The following is a 20,534-nucleotide window of genomic DNA, read 5'->3' as shown; positions in this document are numbered from 1 at the left end:
GTCAAACTGGTTTTCAAATCCTAAACGAAAAGCCCCTTGATCAAGAAGGGAGAAAAAAAAAAAAGCATATAAACGCACTATTTTGTATGAATTTATTCATCTTCCTCCTTCTCCTCATCCACGTCCCTTATTCTCCTATTGATTTTTTTTGGGTACCATTAAAATTCTCAAGATTAGTTTACCGTTATTCAATTCAATTCAAAAAGACATGCCATATTACGCTGTTGCTAAAGGCTCGAAAACGGGTGTATACAGTAATTGGGGTGATTGTAAAGAACAAGTCCACGGTTATAGTGGCGCATCTTATAAGAAATTCAGTACTGCAGCAGAGGCTAATGCATTCGTGTCAAGTGGTGGCAAATCAGGATCAAGTTCATCTCATAGTTCTGGAGGTAGATCATCAGGTGGAGGTTCTGGTTCTAGTTACTCGTCTGGTGGTTATTCTGGTGGCTATTCTGGTGGTAGCTCAAATCGTTCATCATCGTCAACTACTAATCGTGTTTATGTTGATGGTGCTGCAAGAGGTAATGGACAAACTAGCAAGGCCCCATCAGGATATGGGGTCTATTATGGTCCCAATGATTCAAGAAATGCAGCTGTTCCCTTGGACAGAGTAGATAAAAACACGTCCTACAAACCTACAAATCAGCGTGCTGAATTACATGGTGTAAAACATGCATTGAAGAACATTCATAATGATTTACAACTGGGTAAAGCTACTGGGAGAACTGAAATCCATAGTGATTCGAAATATGCCATCCAAAGTATTAATGAATGGTCTAGTAATTGGGCAAAAAATGGTTGGAAAAATTCCAAGGGAGAACCAGTTGCCAATAAAGATTTGATTCAAGAAACAGTTGCCTTAAAAAACAACATTAACAAAACTTATCAAGACAAAAACTGGGGGAATTTGAAATTTGTTCATGTAAAGGGTCATGCTGGTGATCCTGGTAACGAAGCTGCCGATAGATTGGCTAACCAAGGAGCTGATCAATACGGTAAGAATTAAGCCCATTCTAATGATTATGTTTATATATATATATATATATATATATATATATTGAATTTGATATCATTATTATTGCTATTGAAGAGCACTACCAAACATATATTTGGTTATTTACGTAGGCTATATTTAAGCAACTTTAGCTTTAACATTGAAACTATTTCAATTGTTATACATTCTTCTTTTCCTCGGATTTTTTGAGTCTGATCAACTTTGCAATTGTTTGTAATACTCTGCGTTGTTTGAAATGAACTTGAACACCAAACTCAACAAGCCATAAGGGCAAGAAACGACTAACCCAATGCAAGAAATAAGATCTGGCTCCATGGTATAAATTGAATCCAGGATCACACCAAGAGACAATATCTTTGACAACTTCTTTAGCATATTGTTGGGGTGATATATTTAAATCACGACTCATCATTGCTGAACTTCTGATTGATTCATAAACACCATCAACATCATAAAACGAATCACCCAATGTTGTTTTGATATTGGCATCGCAGATAGCAGTATCCACACCACCTGTTATTACACTGTGTACCCTTACACCAAATGGGGCCATTTCACCATGCAAAGTCAAAGCATAAGCATCAATAGCTGCTTTAGTTGCATTGTATGCACTCACCCAACTCAAAGGAACTCTTGCTGCAACAGAACTTGTAAAAAGAATTGTTCCTTGGGCATTGATAACCAAAGGAGCAAAATATTTTGTCATATTGATTTGACCAATTACATTGACTTGGAAAACTTTATTCAATTCTTCCTCGTCAATCTCAATTGCTGGACCTGAAATAGATATACCAGCATTATTATACAATACATCTAATCTTCCTCCGGTTATTTCTTCCACTTTTTTAAGAACATTCTTGATATTATCAATGTTTGTGACGTCTAATGGAAGGGATATGACACCATATTCTTGTTCTAATGGCTTTTGGCCAAATAAAACCAGTTGTGGGGAACATCCAATGACTTTGTAACCTTTTTTCGATAATTCAATGGCAAGATTATATCCAATACCAGAAGAAGCACCGGTGATTAAAGCGTATTTAGGTGGCATTAATAATTAGTTAAAGAGTTGATAAAAAGTAATACTTAAAGTGAGGAAAATGAGGAAAAGATTAGTTTATATATATATATATTTTTATGTGGTTATGTATCGTCATAAAAAGTTGGATAATTGTTTCATAGTGAGCATATTTGATTTATAGGGGGGGGAAGAGGTGGATGGAGGGAGGGAGGATAATGATGAGGAGGAACCGAGCGAGTGGGTGGTGGTAGGTGGTAGAAAAATTATTTTTCCCCTCCATGTGAGAAAAAAGTTTAAATGAATTATTTAATTTTGTTGGTTAATATTTTTACATTTGTTGATTGTGACGATAAACGTGATTATGTAATCCACTATAAAAAAATTTTGGGCTTTCTGTTCATGTGATGATGATGATGATGATGATAAATGACACAACTAAAACAGGTTTTGAAAAAAGTATGGTACGAGTATCAACATTGCTTGAATTGGCAAAATACTGCCTGATTTAGATGTGCCTACCTAGCTATTTGTAGAAATAATGCTTGTTATTGGAATTGGGGAACTTTATTTCTTCAATTTTTAGTACATTCTTTAGTTGCAAAAAAAAAAAAAAACAAGACAACAACAACAACAACAGAATACAAACGACCTGATGAAATTTTATAATGTTGTCAACAATATTCATATCATTGGTTATAGCAATATACATTGATCTCAACGAGCCAAACACTACAGACATTTCATACTACACTGCTCCACACAGTATTTTAGTAACTCATATTGTGCTTACAACTTTGTTCAATTATAACCCGAAAACAATCATATCAATCACAGACACAAACAGCACTATTGTCCCTTCTGACGAGATTCTACTTACACCAAGCAATCAAGTATCCACAATCACTAATTTCCGATACTTAGAACTCCAACATTTTAATCCAATTTGGCAAACATCTCTTATTCCATTAACTCCATGCATAACTCGTCAATTTAGACTGCCATATCATAAACATATTACTTCTGCACCTGTAGGGGTGATTTTAACTCATCGTACAGCTATCTACCTGAGACTTAGTTTAGGAACAGGATTTAGTTTGGGTGAAGGTATATTAGTTAACACAACCACTTTAGGAGTTAGCTTGGGTAGTAAAATCACACTCAAGTTAACAAAACAACGGATGATAGATACCACTGTAGGATGTTATCTGTATAAAGATGGACTTTCAGCAAGAGTATTTGGATATATCCCAACGGTACAAGTTACACCAAGAGCTAGAAAGATTTTGTATAATCGGAAAAAACGAGTAGTTATAGATCATGTGTGGGAAGAGTTGAAACCTAAAAAGATAATGGTTGAGTCAACAGTACAGACTTTGTGTGATGTGGGGACTTCGGAAGAACTACAGTGTAATAAAAAAACTGGTACACACATTGATCAATATGGGAATTCTTTAATCTGGAACAATATGTAAATATATAGAAATTCCCAATAAAGTATGTTCCTCCCCCCACCCCCCACCCCCCCCAAAAAAAACAAATTACGTGTATGTATATCTTGATTAGGAGGATAGTAGTGTCTGTAAAATTAAAGTGAAGTTGGTGATGTCACAGACAGTTTGTGTCACGTGCCATACACTTTGCTTGCTTGAGTCTATTTTATTTTTTTGATCAAAACTTTTCCCATACTAACTAGAAAAACAACAAGAAAAACAAAATTTCAGTTCTATCCCACATTTATCAACTTACTATATTCATATATTCAACAACAATACAGTTTTTCTTTAAATGTCACGTAAATCAGGAAGAAGAGGATATAATTCAGATACTACTACTTCCAGCCATCGGGGAGGTGGAGGTGGAGGAAGAGAACGACAAGAAGAAGATATTGTTGATTTGGAAGAAGAAGAGGAAGAGGAAGAAGAAGAAGAATTGATTGAAGACGGAGAAGAAGATGAGATCACTCGTTGTATTTGTGGACAAGATGAATTAACCAACGATTCCATTAATCCTGAATTATCGACTTTTTTGAAAAAAACATACAAAATAGAAATAGATCAAGGTTTGTTTATTCAATGTGAAAAATGCTCGGTTTGGCAACACGGGTATTGTGTGGGATTATTTGAGAGCCAAGACGTACCCGATGAATATTGGTGTGAGTCATGTAAACCAGAGTTTCATATCCTTGTGAATAACGATGGATATTCCAAAAGAACCTTGTATAAACCAGTTAACGATAAAAGGAAGAAACTTGAGCAAATGACTTTTAAGAACAATGAAACAAGCCACAACAGTACGAGGAGAAGAGGAGTTAAAAATGAACGGAACGTACCACAACAGGAAATAATGTCAAATACTAAAGATAAACGCAAGGAGCGAAGACACCATCACCACCACCATAATATTGATGAGGATGATGACGAATACAATGAGCAATTGAAAAGAGCATTGAGAGAAAGTGCCCGAGAATCAGGAGTCAAATTAAGTGAATCAGAGTCAAATGAAAAAGGTAATGGGAATTCGGTTAAGAGGGAAGATAACAAAAGTGATGGGAATAACAGTAGTGGCAGAGAAAGTTCAAGAGGTAATGGATCAGGATCAAGGAAAAGAGAAACTAGTCGGAGAGATGATGATAGTAATGACTCAAAACGTCTTAAAGTTGAGCGATTAGATCATCCTAGTGGTTCAGAATTGAATGAAAATTCAGAGCAAGAACTTATGTCTGGAAGTGAAGAATCAAGAAGTAGAAGAAGAGGTGGTGCTACTTCAAAAACTGCCAGGCAGAAGAAGAAGAAGAGTACACCACCAAGACTGTCAGCGAACAATAATAACAAAAAACAAGATGATTCATCTAATGAAACCAATTCATTGGGACCAACTAAAGAAGAATTGATTCAACAACCATCAAAACCTCGTTATGTAAATGATAAATCTTCGATTTTTGAATTACGGAAAAGAACAATAGCAATATTAGAATGGCTTGGACGATCTCAAGTAGAACTTCAAGAAGAAAAACAACAAAAACTAGAATTATTTTCATTTATTAGTGATGATGATGAGAAAGAAGGGTCAACAAATTCCAAAGAAAACGTTAATTCTAATGCTGATACTCTTGCATTAAAAGAAACATTTGATGAGAATTTGCTACTAATGGAACAACTTACAGAACGAATTTTAGCATGGCAAGATACATTTGGTAAATATGCTGTTTGATGATTTTTTTTTTTTTTTTTTCAGTACTATTAAATAATTTTATGTAATATTACTTTTTTATTGTTATAACCTATAAGATATCACGTAGTTGAGTTTGTCTATTTGCATGAGAATCTTCACTATCTTGACGACCAGATTCGTCACTAAATTTCATCACCATAGAATACAATCTTTGTAACCACATTTCACTATTCAATATACTATCTCCTCCGATAATTAAGTTTATCCGTTTGTTACTTTCGGATAATTCATAAATCAAACGACTTTCTTCATAAGTTACTCCACCTTTGATATAAATAATAATATCTTGGACTGATTCATCACTAGCATTTACTCCATATTGTTGTTTCACTTTATCGGGGACCAAAGTTGCCAATCCTAAAGAACCTTCTTGATGCGGTTGTTGTGGGTTAATTAACCCCGCCAAAATCTCATTCAATCGAGGTGTATATTGTAAATAAATGTTATCCGATACTGAATGTGATGGGTTGTTTCTATTGAACAAATTATTGAGATCAATTTTCTTATTGGCGAAAATATTTGTCAATCCTTGATTTTGATTTTGATTTTGAAGTTTTTGTTGATCAATTAAAGAATTAGAACCAAATAATGTTTTGAATCGTTTTATTAATTGAACTTGACCTGAAGAAGGTAATGGTTGAGTGAAAACAGGATCATTCAATTTTTGTAAAAACAATGATACATCATTAGAAGTGTTATATCTATAAGAATAAAGTAAAATTAATTTAATTTTATTTATGGTCGATACTCGTTTGTTATTATTATTGGTATTGTTTAAAACTAATAAAACTCTTTCTTTTAGATTTTGTTGATTATCTAACCCACAAGCAATCGCTTGTTGTAATTCGCCAACTTCCCATAAATCTTGTATAGTGATTTGTTTATCAATTTCACTTATTAAATTCAAATGAGTTAACACATTAGTAGAAAATTTCTTAAATTCTGGGAATTTTGTTAATATTTTCTTCAATTCGGATAAATTTGTTGTTTTCAAATTATCAATTGATGATTGTTTAGTTTCTGATTTATATTTTTCCACATATTTTTGGAATTTTTCCGTCAAATCACCATAATTTAAATACATTGATTCTTTATAAAATGGATCATTTTCATCAGAAACAATAATTTGGGAATTTTTATTGTTACTACTGCTTTCATCTGATTTCATATGGACAATATTTTTCTCAATTGTTAAAAACTCATGGATCATTGATTGATAAGTCCAAGGGGTAATCAAGGGAGTTATAGGATCATTTTTACGATCTAACAAAAGTAATAATGGAGGTGAATCCGAATAACGATTTAAATCATCAAATAAATTATTGTTGGAATTGGAATTAATCTGATATAAAAGTTCTGAACTTAATCGTTTCAAATCAATAGAATTGGATTCATACTTTATTATTGGATTTTTCTTCAACGCTAAAAGTAAACTAATCAATTTCTCACTTTCCAGTAAAACAGGATTGACATCTTGTTTCAGACTATTACTATCAATAAGATATAAATTATCATTAACTATTTGATAATCTTGGAAAATCTCTATCACTTTGGTGATAACTTCATATTCATCAGCTTCTGCAATTGATTCTAATTGATTTTTGTGAATACAATTATTTAAAAACAATTTATATTGTCCATAATGGGGGTTATGCAATTCTTGACGCAAATCATTGACAGATTCTTGACATGGTTTTATATAAACAATACAATCTAAATGTTTCATGGAAGAGAATTCATGGTAATTTTGTATTAATTCAATTAATATAATGTTATTTGCCAATAATTCAGATTGAGTATAACACATGGATATAATCGGCGTAGTATATTTGTCTAATAACAAAACCCTTGGTTTAATATTGGACAGTGGTGTAGAATTGTTTGTTGATACAGTCGTGGTATCATTCTGAGAAAGGAATAATTTGTCAAAGTATGCCTTTTTAATATTTGATAAATTCAAAGCCATGTTGATTAGTTTGAATTAATGAATTGTTGGACTGAACTGAGTTGACTTACGTGGATTCTTTTTAATTGTTTATTTTGTTTGTGTGGGCAAATATTAAAAAAAAAAAAAAGAAGTATATATGGTGGTATTTATATGCAGTATTTTGATTTATATCAGTGTGGGATACAATCAATCAATCAATCATTCAACCCCCCGATCATCATTTATAAAGATTAGGAAAGTTCAACAATAATCACAAGAGACTATCAATTGAATGTGGAAGAGTTATCTACATGTTAGACTATTACAGAGCATTTATAATTTCAGTGAGTTGTGTGTGATAGCTCTTCCAAATGTTTCTTAAATCAAGGGTGTTGCAAACTCCAACACAACTAAACAGAATCATTCTAGCCATTTCCATTCCATGGATACTAAAGAAGAAATGATTTTAACAATCATCTTTGGACCCTAAGCAACTCTTTTTTGTAGTTGTTGCTGTAATCACAATTATTGAACAACCTTTTCAAATTAGAATCTGCAAGAATTCACGAACCCCTGAGAGTGAATATTTAAGCTGTTTGCAAGTTCATTTGTTTCAATTAATAAGGCCAACAACAACGATAACATTCCATCAAACAAGCTCATGGAATGTTAACTATTTTAACTCTTTTTCTATTCAAAGTTTATTTTTAACGACCAAGAATCAATCAATACGTTTTAAGACTCCTTCAAAGAAGAACCATTGGATTATAAGATAGACTAATAACTAACATTATCCTCTACTAATATTTTTATTTTTTTTCAAATTTTTCAAATATTTCATTTACCAATTTTGAATCACTCTACCATGACAATCAAAACTATAAATACTAATCTTTTTCTTGAACTAGCAAAACTTCACCCTGAGGATATTGCTCGAATTATTAGTTATTTACCCAAATGTATATTACCAAATTTATTATATTTCCCTCCTATCAAAGACACGGTTGCTTCTGAAATTTTATCAGATGTAAATATTACTGAAACTGTTGAAAGACACGAAGGTATTGATGGCTACTCCGGATGTGATTGCCTCCGGTTTAGAATCAAACTTGATAATTTGAAGCAGGGCATTGCTCAATGGAATATATACCCACATACATTTCATATGGAACATGTGAAACAATTTGAGAGAGTCTTGGATACTTTCCCTAAACTTATCACAGCAGCTGTGAGTCTTATTGGTACTTTTTATGGGAAAGAAGAAGGTTTAGATTCGAGAACTTTATTAGATTTTTTTTTTTTTTTTGAATTCCAATCTCATGTTTGATACTATAAGATTATGGAATTTTGAACATCCAGTGACACTTCCCCCCCCCCCCCCCCCATTGCTAAAAATGTTGAGTTACATCGTGCTGAATTGGATGATTATACAATTCGTGGTATGAAAAAAATTGAATATAAAAAAGATTCCTGGTAATAAAGAAACTCAAATACACGCTCTTCCTTCTAGTTTAGAGAATTTACAAATTAAAACTAGTCTATTAACTGGATTGACTTTACCTCCAACTTTGCGGAAATTATGTATTGTCACCCATCTGGAATGGATTAAACTTGTATCTGAAGAAATGCCTACTTTAGAGTATTTGTTACTTGAATTACCTTACGTTGAAGTCTTTAATACCAAGCAAATAATTGCCCCAAATTTAAAAACCCTTCACTTACAAAATTGCTATGAGGTGATGCATTTTAGGGGGTTGATAAAATTCCCTCGTTTAAAACATTTAACAATTGATTCTTGTTTGTTTCCATTTGATTTATTTGATGAGAATTTTCTCCCTGAATTAGAAAGTTTTGAATATATTGGAAACGGGTTCCGAGATTCTGAATATATTGATGAACCATTATTAATTCCCCCCCAAATTTGAAACATTTATCAATTAAAACTACCGATCTTGTGGATTTTAATTTAGGTACTTTAGAACTTGCTTCTAATTTGTAGATGTCCCCTTCAATACTGGATATTGTCATTTGGGTGAAAATTTGCGATACATTAACATTGTGACACCAATACTTACATTTGATAGTAATTTCAGAATTCCTCCTTTAACTGAACAATTAGAATTGGATGTTGGCAAGTTAACTTTTAAAAGCATGGAGTTTATGTATCATTTACCAAATAATCTTACATGTTTACGCTTGAATGCTATATTTCAAGCTAAGATGAGTCCTTTCACTGAAAAAATCAAGTAGTAGTTCTACTTTCAAAGGGTTTGATATTCGTTCTCGTACATTAGAGTTATTAAACTTGAAAGAATCTAATATTACAAAAATTCAAATTTCTAATGGTTATATTCAAAAATTGGATAGTGATTTATTTCCAATTAGTGTTGAAGATTTTACTTTAGAAGCTATGGGGATTGAAGAATTATATGAATCTTTTGAACAATTGGAAAATTTACGCAGGTTTTCATTATCCATAAATCAATTAAGAAAAGTAACTCATGTCAAATTACCAATTTCATCATTGGATTATCTAGATTTATGTGTATGTAACCTTCGTTTGGTATCACCATTTTTAGTTTCAATGTATGAAGAAAAAAATAAAAATGCCAAATTAAGAATACATGCTTCAGGAAATTGGAATGTGAGTGTTATTGATGTGAGAAGAGTCATGAAAACATTTCAAGGACTTTCATTGCTGCTTAGTAAATATGATGAAACGTTAAAAGAAATAACTAAACGTTCTTCTCGTTTGAACGCTATATATTGGACAACTGATCCTTATGTTTCGCGAATTGGATATTCTGGACCAGAAGAGGTAATATCAGATTATGATTCAGATGATCTTTACGATGGAAGTGTGGGTAATCTGGATAAAGAACATGAAGATGAAGATGAAGATGAAGAAGAAAAAGATATATTTTATTATATTGATATGATGGAAGATGCATCGTCAATTGAGACAAGTGATGAAGATTTAGTTTCTTGAATTATTGGTGGAATATGAACTATTTAGTTAATAGTTTTTTATTTACTTATATATATATATATATATATATCATTGAAAGAAATGGTAAATTAATTGACGTAATTTATTTGAATCAAAACTAAGCTAAACATTGTAATTTTGCTTCTCTATATTTTACGTAAACACTGGCTAATGTTCTTGTTTGTTGATTTGTTCTTTATGTACCAAACAATATAGCAGTACTTGGTTTGGCTGTATATTGAAAATGACTAATTCATCACCATCACACATCAGTTTATATTTCCATACTTTGGTAATTCTTGCAACACCCTCCCTTTATTTTACTCACGGAAATATGACTCAATTAGGAAAATTAAAGGAAGTACCCACACATATATAAAGTCAACCACCCCTTCCGTTATTAATTTTCTTCCTTGATATCTAATTCACCATCACCGATTTTTTTTTTCCATCATGCCAAGATTTAAACAAGTTGATGTATTCACCAAAACCAAATATTTAGGTAATCCAGTTGCAGTTATTTATGATTGTGATAATTTAACTACTAAAGAAATGCAAAAAATTGCTCGATGGACAAATTTATCAGAAACAACATTTATTTTAACTCCTAAATCTTTTAAATCATCATCATCATCATCATTACCAATTGCTGATTATAGGGTAAGAATTTTCACTTCTAATGGTAATGAATTATCATTTGCTGGTCATCCTACAATTGGTACTGCATTTGCTTTATTAGAAGATGGTAAAATTAAACCTAATAATCAAGGACAAATAATTCAAGAATGTGGTGCAGGATTAGTGAAAATATCGGTTGATAAGAAAGCACCACGTAGTAATGGTAGTGGTGGTGGTGGTGGTGATAATGATGATTTACTGGTTTTATTATCATTTGAATTACCATATTTCAAATTTCAAGAAATTAAACATGAAGTAATTAAAGAATTACAAAATTCATGGAATAATGTTAATATTATTGGTAAACCAATTGTTATTGAAGATGGACCAAAATGGGCAATTTTCCAATTTGAATCAATTCAACAAGTATTAGATTTAAATGTTGATTTAAAACAAATTGAACGATTAAGTTTAGAAAATGATTGGACAGGAATTGGTGTATTTGGGAAATATTACGATAATGACAATGACAATGACAATGACAATGATGATGGTGAGATTGCAATTGAATTGAGAAATATTGCTCCAGCAGTAGGAGTTAAAGAAGATCCTGCTTGTGGTAGTGGATCAGGAGCTATTGGAGTTTATTTAGCAAATTATATCATGAATGATAATGATAAAGATAAGTTTACTATTAATATTTCTCAAGGTAAATCAATTAAAAGAGATGGTAAAATTAAAGTTAATGTTGAACGTAATAATAAAAATGATTTATCTATTCATGTTGGTGGTTATGCCATTACTTGTTTCCAAGGTATTTATTCTATTTAAAACTTGATATAATTCATCAATTATATTTAATTTATCTAATTCATTAGTTTTTAAAGTGATTTCATCTAATTTCTGTAATTTATTTAATAAATTCCATTCTAAATCAGTTTGATTTGATAAATCATTTAATAAATCATCTTCAACATTAAGATAATTAAATTCTTCTAAATCATCAATTTTAATTCCAAATTCATCACTTGTAGTATTACCAAATATTTTATTATTTATATCTTCCCAATTATCATCAATATCATTGTTACTATTAGTTTGTAAATTTCCTTTTGATTTTGCTTTTGCTTTTGCTTTTAATTCAAGATATTCTTTAAATAATTTCCGTTTAGTAATAATTTTTTCAACTCGACTATTCAATTGATTCATAAATAATTGTTTATTTAATGAAATATCACCAGGACCAGGACCAGGACCAGAATTAGATGTATTGATATTTATTTTAACAATTTCGGGATTAATAAATTTAATTCTCATCATAATTAAATATTTTTCAATCCATTTAATTAAATTTAAAAATAATTTTTCATCATCTTTAATATAAATTTTATGAATAAATTCCCAAATAAAATTTTCATGACGATTTAATAAATTTATTAATTTATTATAAATTTCAAATGAATTTAAATAATAAATTTCTTGATTAATAATTTTATCAATTGTATTAATTAAATCATCAATAAATTTTTGTAAATTTTTAAAAGCTAAATGAATATCACTTTTAGAGAAAATTATTATTAATGGTTGATAAAATATAATTAAAAATTTTTTAATTAATTCAGATAATTCTGGTTCTTGCCATAATTGTTTAAATAAATCTTTATCACGTTTACGAATTTGAATTTGCCAATATTGTTTTAAATTTAAATATAATTCTGATTGTTCAAGTTTCCCAATATTATTAGTGGTGGTGATATTTTTATAATGGAAATAAGATGATTTAATTTCATTAAATTTATTATCAATTTGTGGAGTTAATTTTGATGTCAGTAATATAGTCAATAATAAATCTTCATTTTGTTCTTGTTCTTGTTGTTGTTGTTCTTCCTCTCTAATCAAATTAATTTGTTGATAATCTAATTGAATATAATTTTTAATTCTTTGTAAATAAACTTCATAACCAATTAAATTAGATTCTAAAATAGTCAATTCTTTATCAAATCCATTTAAATCTTCATTTAAAAGCATAATAAATATCATTGATAATAAATTACGAGCACCATTTTTTTTAGAATGTTCACTTAATTCCAGTACTGGTCCCAGCAAATTCCATTGTGGGAATGAAGGGATATTAACTAATAATAAATCAACAATTCTTGATATAATTTTCATGGGATTAGTATATTTAAGAATTCCATAAATTATATTATAAGGGAAAATTCGATGGAATTTTTTCACTTTATTAAACCATTCATTTGAATTATCTTGACTAATAAATGTTTGATAAATTGTTGCAGCAATTTCAACTTTACACCATTCATTAAATGTTTGTAATAATGGTGACATTTGTTTAATATTTGGAGTGGAACCTAATTCATAAAAAATTTGCGTAATAGTATTTGGATTCATAATTAATTTATTTTTAAAAATTTCAAAATCTTTAGTTAACAGTAACATAATTTTAGTAGTTTGTTGTTGAAATTCAATTTGTGTTTGTTTCATAATTTCTTCATGATCTTTTCTTTGATTATAATCAATGATATCCTCATTAGTTAAAATGGTTTTATTAGTAGTTAAAAATTCTGATAAAATCGTACAATGAACAATTTCCGGGATTTTCATTAATGATTTCAAATATCCTCGTAATGATAATCTCATTTTTTCTCGAATCAATATTTTATCATTACTAAAGGTAGTTTCATCTTCATAAATCAGTTCTTTATCATTAACATCCCAACCATTATCATGTTTATGTTTATGTGATGGTAAATGTATTTCTGTAATAAGACCAGGGAATTTTTTCTTCAATTGATGATGTAAAGTTTTGAAATTTTGATATGATTTAGCAATATAATACTTGTCATTCTTGTCATTCTTGTTATCGTTTTGTATTTCAATTATATATAAATGATAAATTTTAACACGATTATAAAAAGGAATCCATGATGAAATATTAGTTGGATTCTCATAAATTACTCTTACAGCAACTATATTTATTAGACCAATGCCATTTTGGCCATTTTTGCCATTTTTGCCATTTTGACCATTTTGATCATTTATTATTGTTTCTTTCCGATTATGAAATTTATCTAATTTACCAGTATCTGAAGGTTTATAATGATTTTCTTTTAAATAATCAAGTTCTTGATCAGTTATAATCATTGAATTATAAAATAATAATAATCCTGATAAAATTTTTTTATTAACTTGACGTCTTTTCGTAATATTTTCTTGACGTTCTTCCAGTTGACTTATTGGTTTAGTATTAAAACTTTCAATAAATGGTTGTAAAGTATTTTGCCAAAAATCTTGTTGATTTTCATTTGAATTATTAGTTATAAATGGGAATGTAGATAAAAATTGTTTGAAAAAAAATGATAATAATGGTAATTCATGACTTAGTTCGTCGTTATCTTTGGTGGTGGTGGTGGTAGTAGTAAAAGATCTAAAGGGATATCCAAGTAATTGACAACAATTAGGTTGATTGAATTTATGTAATTCTTTTGATAATTGTTCTTCTAATAAATATTTTTTAAGAAAATGTTCTTGAGTTGGAGTCAATTGTTTTAAAAATGTATCAATATCATCATTGGATTGTATATTGGTTTCCATGTTAAAGGAGTAATGAATTATCGTGGTGGTTAATGGTGGTGGTAGTGGGTGGTTATTGCTAGTTTGCTTTTAATTCTTTTTTTTTTTTTTTCTTTACTTTACTTTGCATTGTTTTGCTTTGCTTTAAAGATTTAGAGATCTTTATTTCGCAGTTGAGCCGCAAGGAAGCAACAATAGCTCAAATATACAATGTGAATATCAACAAACGGCTTGGTTAATGATCAATATCAAATCTACTATATATTATTACTTCTACATCATTATTAATAATATCAAAAACAAAAAAAAAGAAGGAAGTAATACTTTTTATATTGTCTTTTAAAAAACAAATCTAATCAAAATCAAAACAAATCAAAAACAAATCAAATCAAAACACTATACAAATAATCAATATCAAGTTAATTTTATTTTTCTATTTTATTTTATTTTATTCAATTCTTTCTAAAACAATGGCAGTTCTAGTTGGAATATAAACTAAAAGGGAATTACTTCTATTATTCCAAGGTTCATTAAATGTGAAATATTTAGTATTATGATCAAGTCTACCATGACCACCTAATTCTTTTGCATCAGAATCTAAAATAATTTTATAAGTCCCAGGTAATTCAACACCAATTTTATAATCAACAAATGATTGAGTAGGATTAAAATTAAAAATATAAATTGATTGATCTTTTTCAAATATTAAAATTTTATCAATTTCATGTTTTAAAGAAATATATTCTTTTTTATTAGTGATTTTTAATTGTAACATTTTTTTATCAAATTGATATAAATATTTATAACGAAGAAGATCATCATTAATTAAATTGAATTGACGACGAGCATAATGATAAGATTCTCCATTACCTTGACGAGGGAAATCTAACCATTCAGGATGACCAAATTCATTACCTTCAAAATTAAGATATCCATCACCACCAAGAGCATAAGTGACTAATCTAATTAATTTATGAAGAGCAAGACCTCTATCAATAATTGGTGTTAAAGGAGATAATACTGACATATTAGTATACATTTCTTTATCCATTAACCAAAATGCTAAAGTTTTATCACCAACTAAAGCTTGATCATGAGATTCACAATAAGCAATGACTTTTTCTCCATATCTTCTATTAGTTAAAGTATGAACAATATTACCAATATCCCATTGTTCATCAGTTAAATGTTTTAAAATTTTAATCCACATATCAGGGATAGCCATTGATAATCTATAATCAAAACCAATTCCTCCATCAGATATTGGACGACATAAAGTAGGCATACCAGAAACATCTTCGGCAATTGAAGTTAATGAAAACCCTTCTTTTGTAGAAATTTCTTTCATTAATTGATGAGCTAACATAAGATAAATTAATGCTTCATTATCTACTCCATCACCAAAATATTCATGATAACCTCCACTAAATCCAACTGATAAACCATGATGTTTATAAAGCATACTAGTAACTCCATCAAATCTAAATCCATCAAATTGGAAAACATCAATATAATATTTTAAATTTGATAATAAAAATCTTAAAGTTTCATAATTTGTATAATTAAATAAACGAGAATCCCATAAATCATGATTACCTTTATTACCACCATGAAATAAATAATGATCAGTACCATTAAACATATTTAATCCATCATCAACATTTTTAGAACTATGAGAATGAACAATATCTAATAATACTTGAATACCCATTCCATGAGCAGTATCAATTAATTCTTTTAATTCATCAGGAGTACCATAACGAGAAGAAATGGCGAAAAAACTTGTTACTTGATAACCAAATGATGCATAATAAGCATGTTCCATAATTGCCATTAATTGAATAGTATTATAACCAAGATCATGAATTATTGGTAAAATATTTTCCGTGAAATTTTTATAACTACCAATTGTTGGTTCTGGTGTAGAAATTCCAATATGAGCTTCATAAATTTTAATACCACCTTCTTTGGTGGTGGTGGAAGAAGAAGAAGAAGGACGAGGATTTTTAAATTTATAATTATCTTCCCAAAAATGACCTTCATATAATGCTTGTTGTTTATTAAATGTAGCTCTATGAACCCAAGGATCTAAACGATAAATCCATTCACCTGTTTTAGTTTGCATAGCAATTTTATATTTACTATTAATAGGAATAGTATTTGATTCAAGAGTTAATTCCCAAGTACCAAATTCATTTAATTTGTTTAATTTATGATTATCTTTATTCCAATTATTAAAATCTCCAACAATTGAAACTTGTTCAACATTAGGAATATATTGAATAATTTGAATTTTCCCATTAGATAAAGTATGTAATCCATATTTTTGATAACTATTAGCAAATTCAATTAATGAACCTTCTGATTCAATTAATTTTTTATGCCAATTTTGAAATTCAATTTGTCGATTAATTAATGATTGAGAAAATGGTTCTAACCAAGGATCTAAATCTAATACACCTTGAATTAATGATTTTGACATAATTTAAATAAAGTTGTAAAAACTGGTGTGTGTATATAATGTGTAATCTAATAATTATAAAAGGGAAAGGAAGAGTATATATGTATATATATATCTTGGAATTTGTTGATGGAGTTTAAATATTCAGATACGAAAAAGAATAAATTAAGGAAAGGAAAGGGAAAGTGAAGAATATAAGGAGATTATTGTAAGTGAGTTGAGTTGAGTTGAGTTGAGTGTGGTATGAAACATTAATTAAATTAATTAATTATTTAATTTAAATTTCTTGGGGGGGGGGAAGGGGGAAGGGGGGGAAGGGGGGAGAGGGAAGGTAGGCAGGAGTGGGGCGAGGAAGGAGAGGAAGTGTAAAAGGGGCTAAAAAAACATGGAGGAATTTGAGCCGACCTTGAACAAGCAACTACTACTACAACAACTGTTTATATTATACGAGTCTTTATTTATTAGTTATATCTTCTTAACAAGTCAACCTTATTATTGGTTGATGAATTGATTAGAAAGAGAAAAGGGGAGGGGTGGGATTAAGCGAGATAGAACAATTCACAACCAGCACAATTCTTTCTTCTTTCTTCTTTTATCACAAAATTGATATTTAACCCCCCCAAAGAATTTATTATGCACACTAATATTTAAACACACCACCACTCTCAAAAGCAAGAGAACTATCATCATCATCATCATCATCATCACCAGCCCACCCACTCATCCACTCATTCACTTATTCACTTACTTACTTACTTACTTACATATCATCCCTTAATTAATTATTCAAACATTCTCTTCTTATGCATTTCAGGTAAACAAAAACAAAATTATAACTTATATATTATTTTTTCCGATAAACAATAATCATCATCATCATCATCATCATCACAAGGGCTTTGCTTTGTCACATTGTTCCCTTCCTTTCCTTTCCTTTCCTTCTCTTTTATTTTCTCAACTTTGTATTATTTTCTAATTAATAACTTACACACCCTACACTACACAACACAACACAATAGGTTATATTTCTTATTATCTAAATCTTTGATTTAATATTCTATCTACACCAACTTCATTATATTCTTCTTTTGTTACCCACATTTGATGAAATGTACCTAATGAAGCTAATACACTACCACCAATCCATGCTTGATTTATTCTTTCTGTTGAATTCCCAACGGCATGTAATCTAATTTTTAATCCGGGATTATTATTTGATAATTCATAATAAAGTCTTTCAGTTAATTGAGAAATTAATGATACACCACCAGTAATTATAATATTATTAGCTAATGATGCTCTTAAATCTATATCTATATTAGATAAAGTATGAGAAATTAATTGAGAAATTCCTCTAATATTATTATTATTGGTAGTAGTAATTTGTTGTGGATTTGGAGTAGATTTATTTGAAGAATAAGAAGAAGGATTTTCTGTTATTTCTTCTTCTTCTTGACCACCATCTTCATCATTTTTCCGAATTCTTTTAAGTGGACGATATTCATTAACTTGAGAAATTGATAATTCTCCATTATTAGGTGGATAAAGTAAAGATAATTTAGAATTAGTGAATTTATAAATTGTTGGATCAAATATTGATTCAGAAATTTTAAATCTATCAATAATAATAGATTGACCTGTAGGTAATTCAAATAATCTTGTTGAATCTTTATTATTATTAGTGGTACTATAACCTTTTTCTGGGACTTCTAAAATTTCTTTAAAATTATGATAAATTTTTTCATTTTGATATTCAAGAAATGATTTAGTTATATTATTAGGTAAATTATTTTTAATTTGATATTTTGGTGAATCAGGATAAATAGTTGGTAATTTTGATTTAATTTTAAAACTTGGTTCTATAATAATTTTATTATTATTATTATTATTATTATTATTATTATTATTATTATTATCAAATGAATTTAAATAATCTTGAATTTCATTTGATAAAAATTTACCTCCATAATTAGTTTTCATAGAATTTTTTAATAAACAAATCCCATCAATTACTGGAGTAATCAGTACTGAATCATGACCTAAATCAACTACTAAACAATTAGATCGACCTTGTTGAAATGATATACAAGTTGGTGATTTAGCTAAATAAATCCCATTAAATTCAAAATTTTCTAAAAATGTTTCAATTAATTTTTGACGATAATTTGTTTTACTCCATATAGGTTCAGTTATTAAAATTGGTTGTTCTGATTCAATAATTTTTAATTGTTGATTAAAATAATATTGATATTGTTCAATAGCTGCATCCCAATCAATAATTATTGATTCTTTTAATATAGGTTTAATATCAAAATTTGATCTTGGTACATTAATTGATTCACCAAAAACTCTTTTTCTTTGATGATTGGTCTCATTTTCAACTTCTTGTTGTTGTTGTTGTCCATAATATGATGAAGTGATTATTTTCGGGAAATCATCACCAGCATATCCTATTCTTGTTGTATATGATCCTGGATCAAGAACTATAGCATTGATTTCATCTCCTCCATATACTGTTGTTGTCATATTTTCAAAAAAAAAAAAAAAAGGGGGGGGTGGGCTGAAAGTTTATATATTTGTATTGATTGATCGTTGTTGTTATAGTGGGGGAGTGGTTTACTTTGTTTATTAAGAGTGGTTGTTGTTGTTGTTGTTCTTTTTTTTTTTTTTTCAATTCTCCCAAAAATTTTGATGAAACGAAAAAAAAAAAAAAAAAAACTGAAAATCTATAGCATCACGTGACTACAACAATAAATGAAGAATTGAATTTCCACCAGTTATTATTATAAGTAATACATCTACGTATAGGTATCGGTATAAATAATTATAATCATTTTATAGTCTATAAAAATCCTATAATATTATATTGAACTTTTTAAAATAAGTTGATCTATCATTGATAAATCTTGATTAATTAAAGGTTGATAATCATAATCATAATCATATTCATCATAATCTATATCAAGATACATATTTGTAGTTAACGTAGTGGTACCAGTAGTAGTAGTACCAGTAGTAGTAGTAATATATTGATTTGTTGGTTTAACGGGTATATTATCAGTAGGATATCTGCTTGTTGTTGGTGGTTCTAGAAATGACATATTTATACAATCATAATTAAATGAAGTTGATGGGATTATTTTATCAAGATATTGAGAAGAATCTGGATTATTAAAAGTATTTGATATACCTTTTATTGGATTATTTTTTGTAAATAATGATAATTCAGGTGATATAGTAGTATTTGTGGTAGTTGTAGTAATTTCTTCATTGAATAATTTTTCAATATCTTGAATTGAAGTGGAGAAAATTTCATATTCTAATTTCAATCGTTTAAAAGATTTAATTAATGGTGGTGGTGGTGGTGATGATGATGATGATGAAGAAGAAGAAGAAGAAGAAGAATTTGAATAAATTGAATCGTTTAATGATCTCTTCATTATATAGTAGAGTGAAAGTAAAATAAGAATGTATCTATATAGTTGTATTTAAAAAGAAAATTTTTGAAAAATTCCATATCTATATATCTATATATATATATAGATATATATGTATGTGTCATTATATTGATTTGCTTATCTGATGGGGAGGGAAGTTATAGTGTGGTGGGTGATTGAGTGATAGATCGGTTATAAACAAACCCACAATTAATTCTTTTTTAGTCAAAGATAAAACAAA

The 20,534-nt window shown here is 29.0% G+C and overlaps 10 protein-coding genes and 1 pseudogene across 10 annotated transcripts, besides 1 other annotated feature; 5 read left to right on the top strand and 6 right to left on the bottom strand. All coding sequences in view use genetic code 12, as the record gives it.

The window, feature by feature from the left end:
* Positions 1–208: 208 nt before the first annotated feature.
* Positions 209–1,009, top strand: CD36_63760 (ribonuclease H, putative; the record flags this gene model as incomplete). Its single annotated transcript, XM_002421050.1, has 1 exon — positions 209–1,009. One exon carries the CDS (start codon positions 209–211, stop codon positions 1,007–1,009), a length of 801 nt encoding a protein of 266 aa, XP_002421095.1.
* A 166-nt stretch (positions 1,010–1,175) lies between these two features.
* CD36_63750 (NADPH-dependent 1-acyldihydroxyacetone phosphate reductase, putative) lies at positions 1,176–2,069 on the bottom strand (the record flags this gene model as incomplete). Its single annotated transcript, XM_002421049.1, has 1 exon — positions 1,176–2,069. One exon carries the CDS (start codon positions 2,067–2,069, stop codon positions 1,176–1,178), a length of 894 nt encoding a protein of 297 aa, XP_002421094.1.
* A 635-nt stretch (positions 2,070–2,704) lies between these two features.
* CD36_63740 (conserved hypothetical protein) lies at positions 2,705–3,511 on the top strand (the record flags this gene model as incomplete). Its single annotated transcript, XM_002421048.1, has 1 exon — positions 2,705–3,511. One exon carries the CDS (start codon positions 2,705–2,707, stop codon positions 3,509–3,511), a length of 807 nt encoding a protein of 268 aa, XP_002421093.1.
* A 313-nt stretch (positions 3,512–3,824) lies between these two features.
* CD36_63730 (histone deacetylase complex subunit, putative) lies at positions 3,825–5,249 on the top strand (the record flags this gene model as incomplete). The annotated part of the gene is made up of 1 exon (XM_002421047.1): positions 3,825–5,249. The coding sequence occupies one exon, from the start codon at positions 3,825–3,827 to the stop codon at positions 5,247–5,249; it is 1,425 nt and encodes a 474-aa protein (XP_002421092.1).
* A 70-nt stretch (positions 5,250–5,319) lies between these two features.
* On the bottom strand, positions 5,320–7,236 carry CD36_63720 (vacuolar protein sorting-associated protein, putative; the record flags this gene model as incomplete). The annotated part of the gene is made up of 1 exon (XM_002421046.1): positions 5,320–7,236. One exon carries the CDS (start codon positions 7,234–7,236, stop codon positions 5,320–5,322), a length of 1,917 nt encoding a protein of 638 aa, XP_002421091.1.
* Positions 7,237–8,062: 826 nt separating this feature from the next.
* CD36_63710 lies at positions 8,063–10,186 on the top strand (annotated as a pseudogene).
* Positions 8,063–10,186: a sequence feature (Similar to S. cerevisiae LPF39;~rearranged/degenerate pseudogene; in-frame stop codons).
* A 453-nt stretch (positions 10,187–10,639) lies between these two features.
* Positions 10,640–11,635, top strand: CD36_63680 (phenazine biosynthesis-like protein, putative; the record flags this gene model as incomplete). Its single annotated transcript, XM_002421045.1, has 1 exon — positions 10,640–11,635. The coding sequence occupies one exon, from the start codon at positions 10,640–10,642 to the stop codon at positions 11,633–11,635; it is 996 nt and encodes a 331-aa protein (XP_002421090.1).
* CD36_63670 (uncharacterized protein YPR097W orthologue, putative) lies at positions 11,576–14,416 on the bottom strand (the record flags this gene model as incomplete). Its single annotated transcript, XM_002421044.1, has 1 exon — positions 11,576–14,416. One exon carries the CDS (start codon positions 14,414–14,416, stop codon positions 11,576–11,578), a length of 2,841 nt encoding a protein of 946 aa, XP_002421089.1.
* Positions 14,417–14,843: 427 nt separating this feature from the next.
* On the bottom strand, positions 14,844–16,877 carry CD36_63660 (1,4-alpha-glucan-branching enzyme, putative; the record flags this gene model as incomplete). Its single annotated transcript, XM_002421043.1, has 1 exon — positions 14,844–16,877. The coding sequence occupies one exon, from the start codon at positions 16,875–16,877 to the stop codon at positions 14,844–14,846; it is 2,034 nt and encodes a 677-aa protein (XP_002421088.1).
* Positions 16,878–17,888: 1,011 nt separating this feature from the next.
* Positions 17,889–19,382, bottom strand: CD36_63650 (actin-like protein, putative; the record flags this gene model as incomplete). Its single annotated transcript, XM_002421042.1, has 1 exon — positions 17,889–19,382. The coding sequence occupies one exon, from the start codon at positions 19,380–19,382 to the stop codon at positions 17,889–17,891; it is 1,494 nt and encodes a 497-aa protein (XP_002421087.1).
* Positions 19,383–19,717: 335 nt separating this feature from the next.
* Positions 19,718–20,296, bottom strand: CD36_63640 (conserved hypothetical protein; the record flags this gene model as incomplete). Its single annotated transcript, XM_002421041.1, has 1 exon — positions 19,718–20,296. One exon carries the CDS (start codon positions 20,294–20,296, stop codon positions 19,718–19,720), a length of 579 nt encoding a protein of 192 aa, XP_002421086.1.
* Positions 20,297–20,534: the final 238 nt, after the last annotated feature.

The sequence above is a fragment of the Candida dubliniensis genome, chromosome 6 (genome assembly GCF_000026945.1).
Source record: "Candida dubliniensis CD36 chromosome 6, complete sequence".
Classification (NCBI taxonomy): Eukaryota; Fungi; Ascomycota; class Pichiomycetes; order Serinales; family Debaryomycetaceae; genus Candida; species Candida dubliniensis.
Note: the sequence above shows the minus strand (reverse complement) of the source record. Positions and strands in the feature narration are given on the sequence as shown.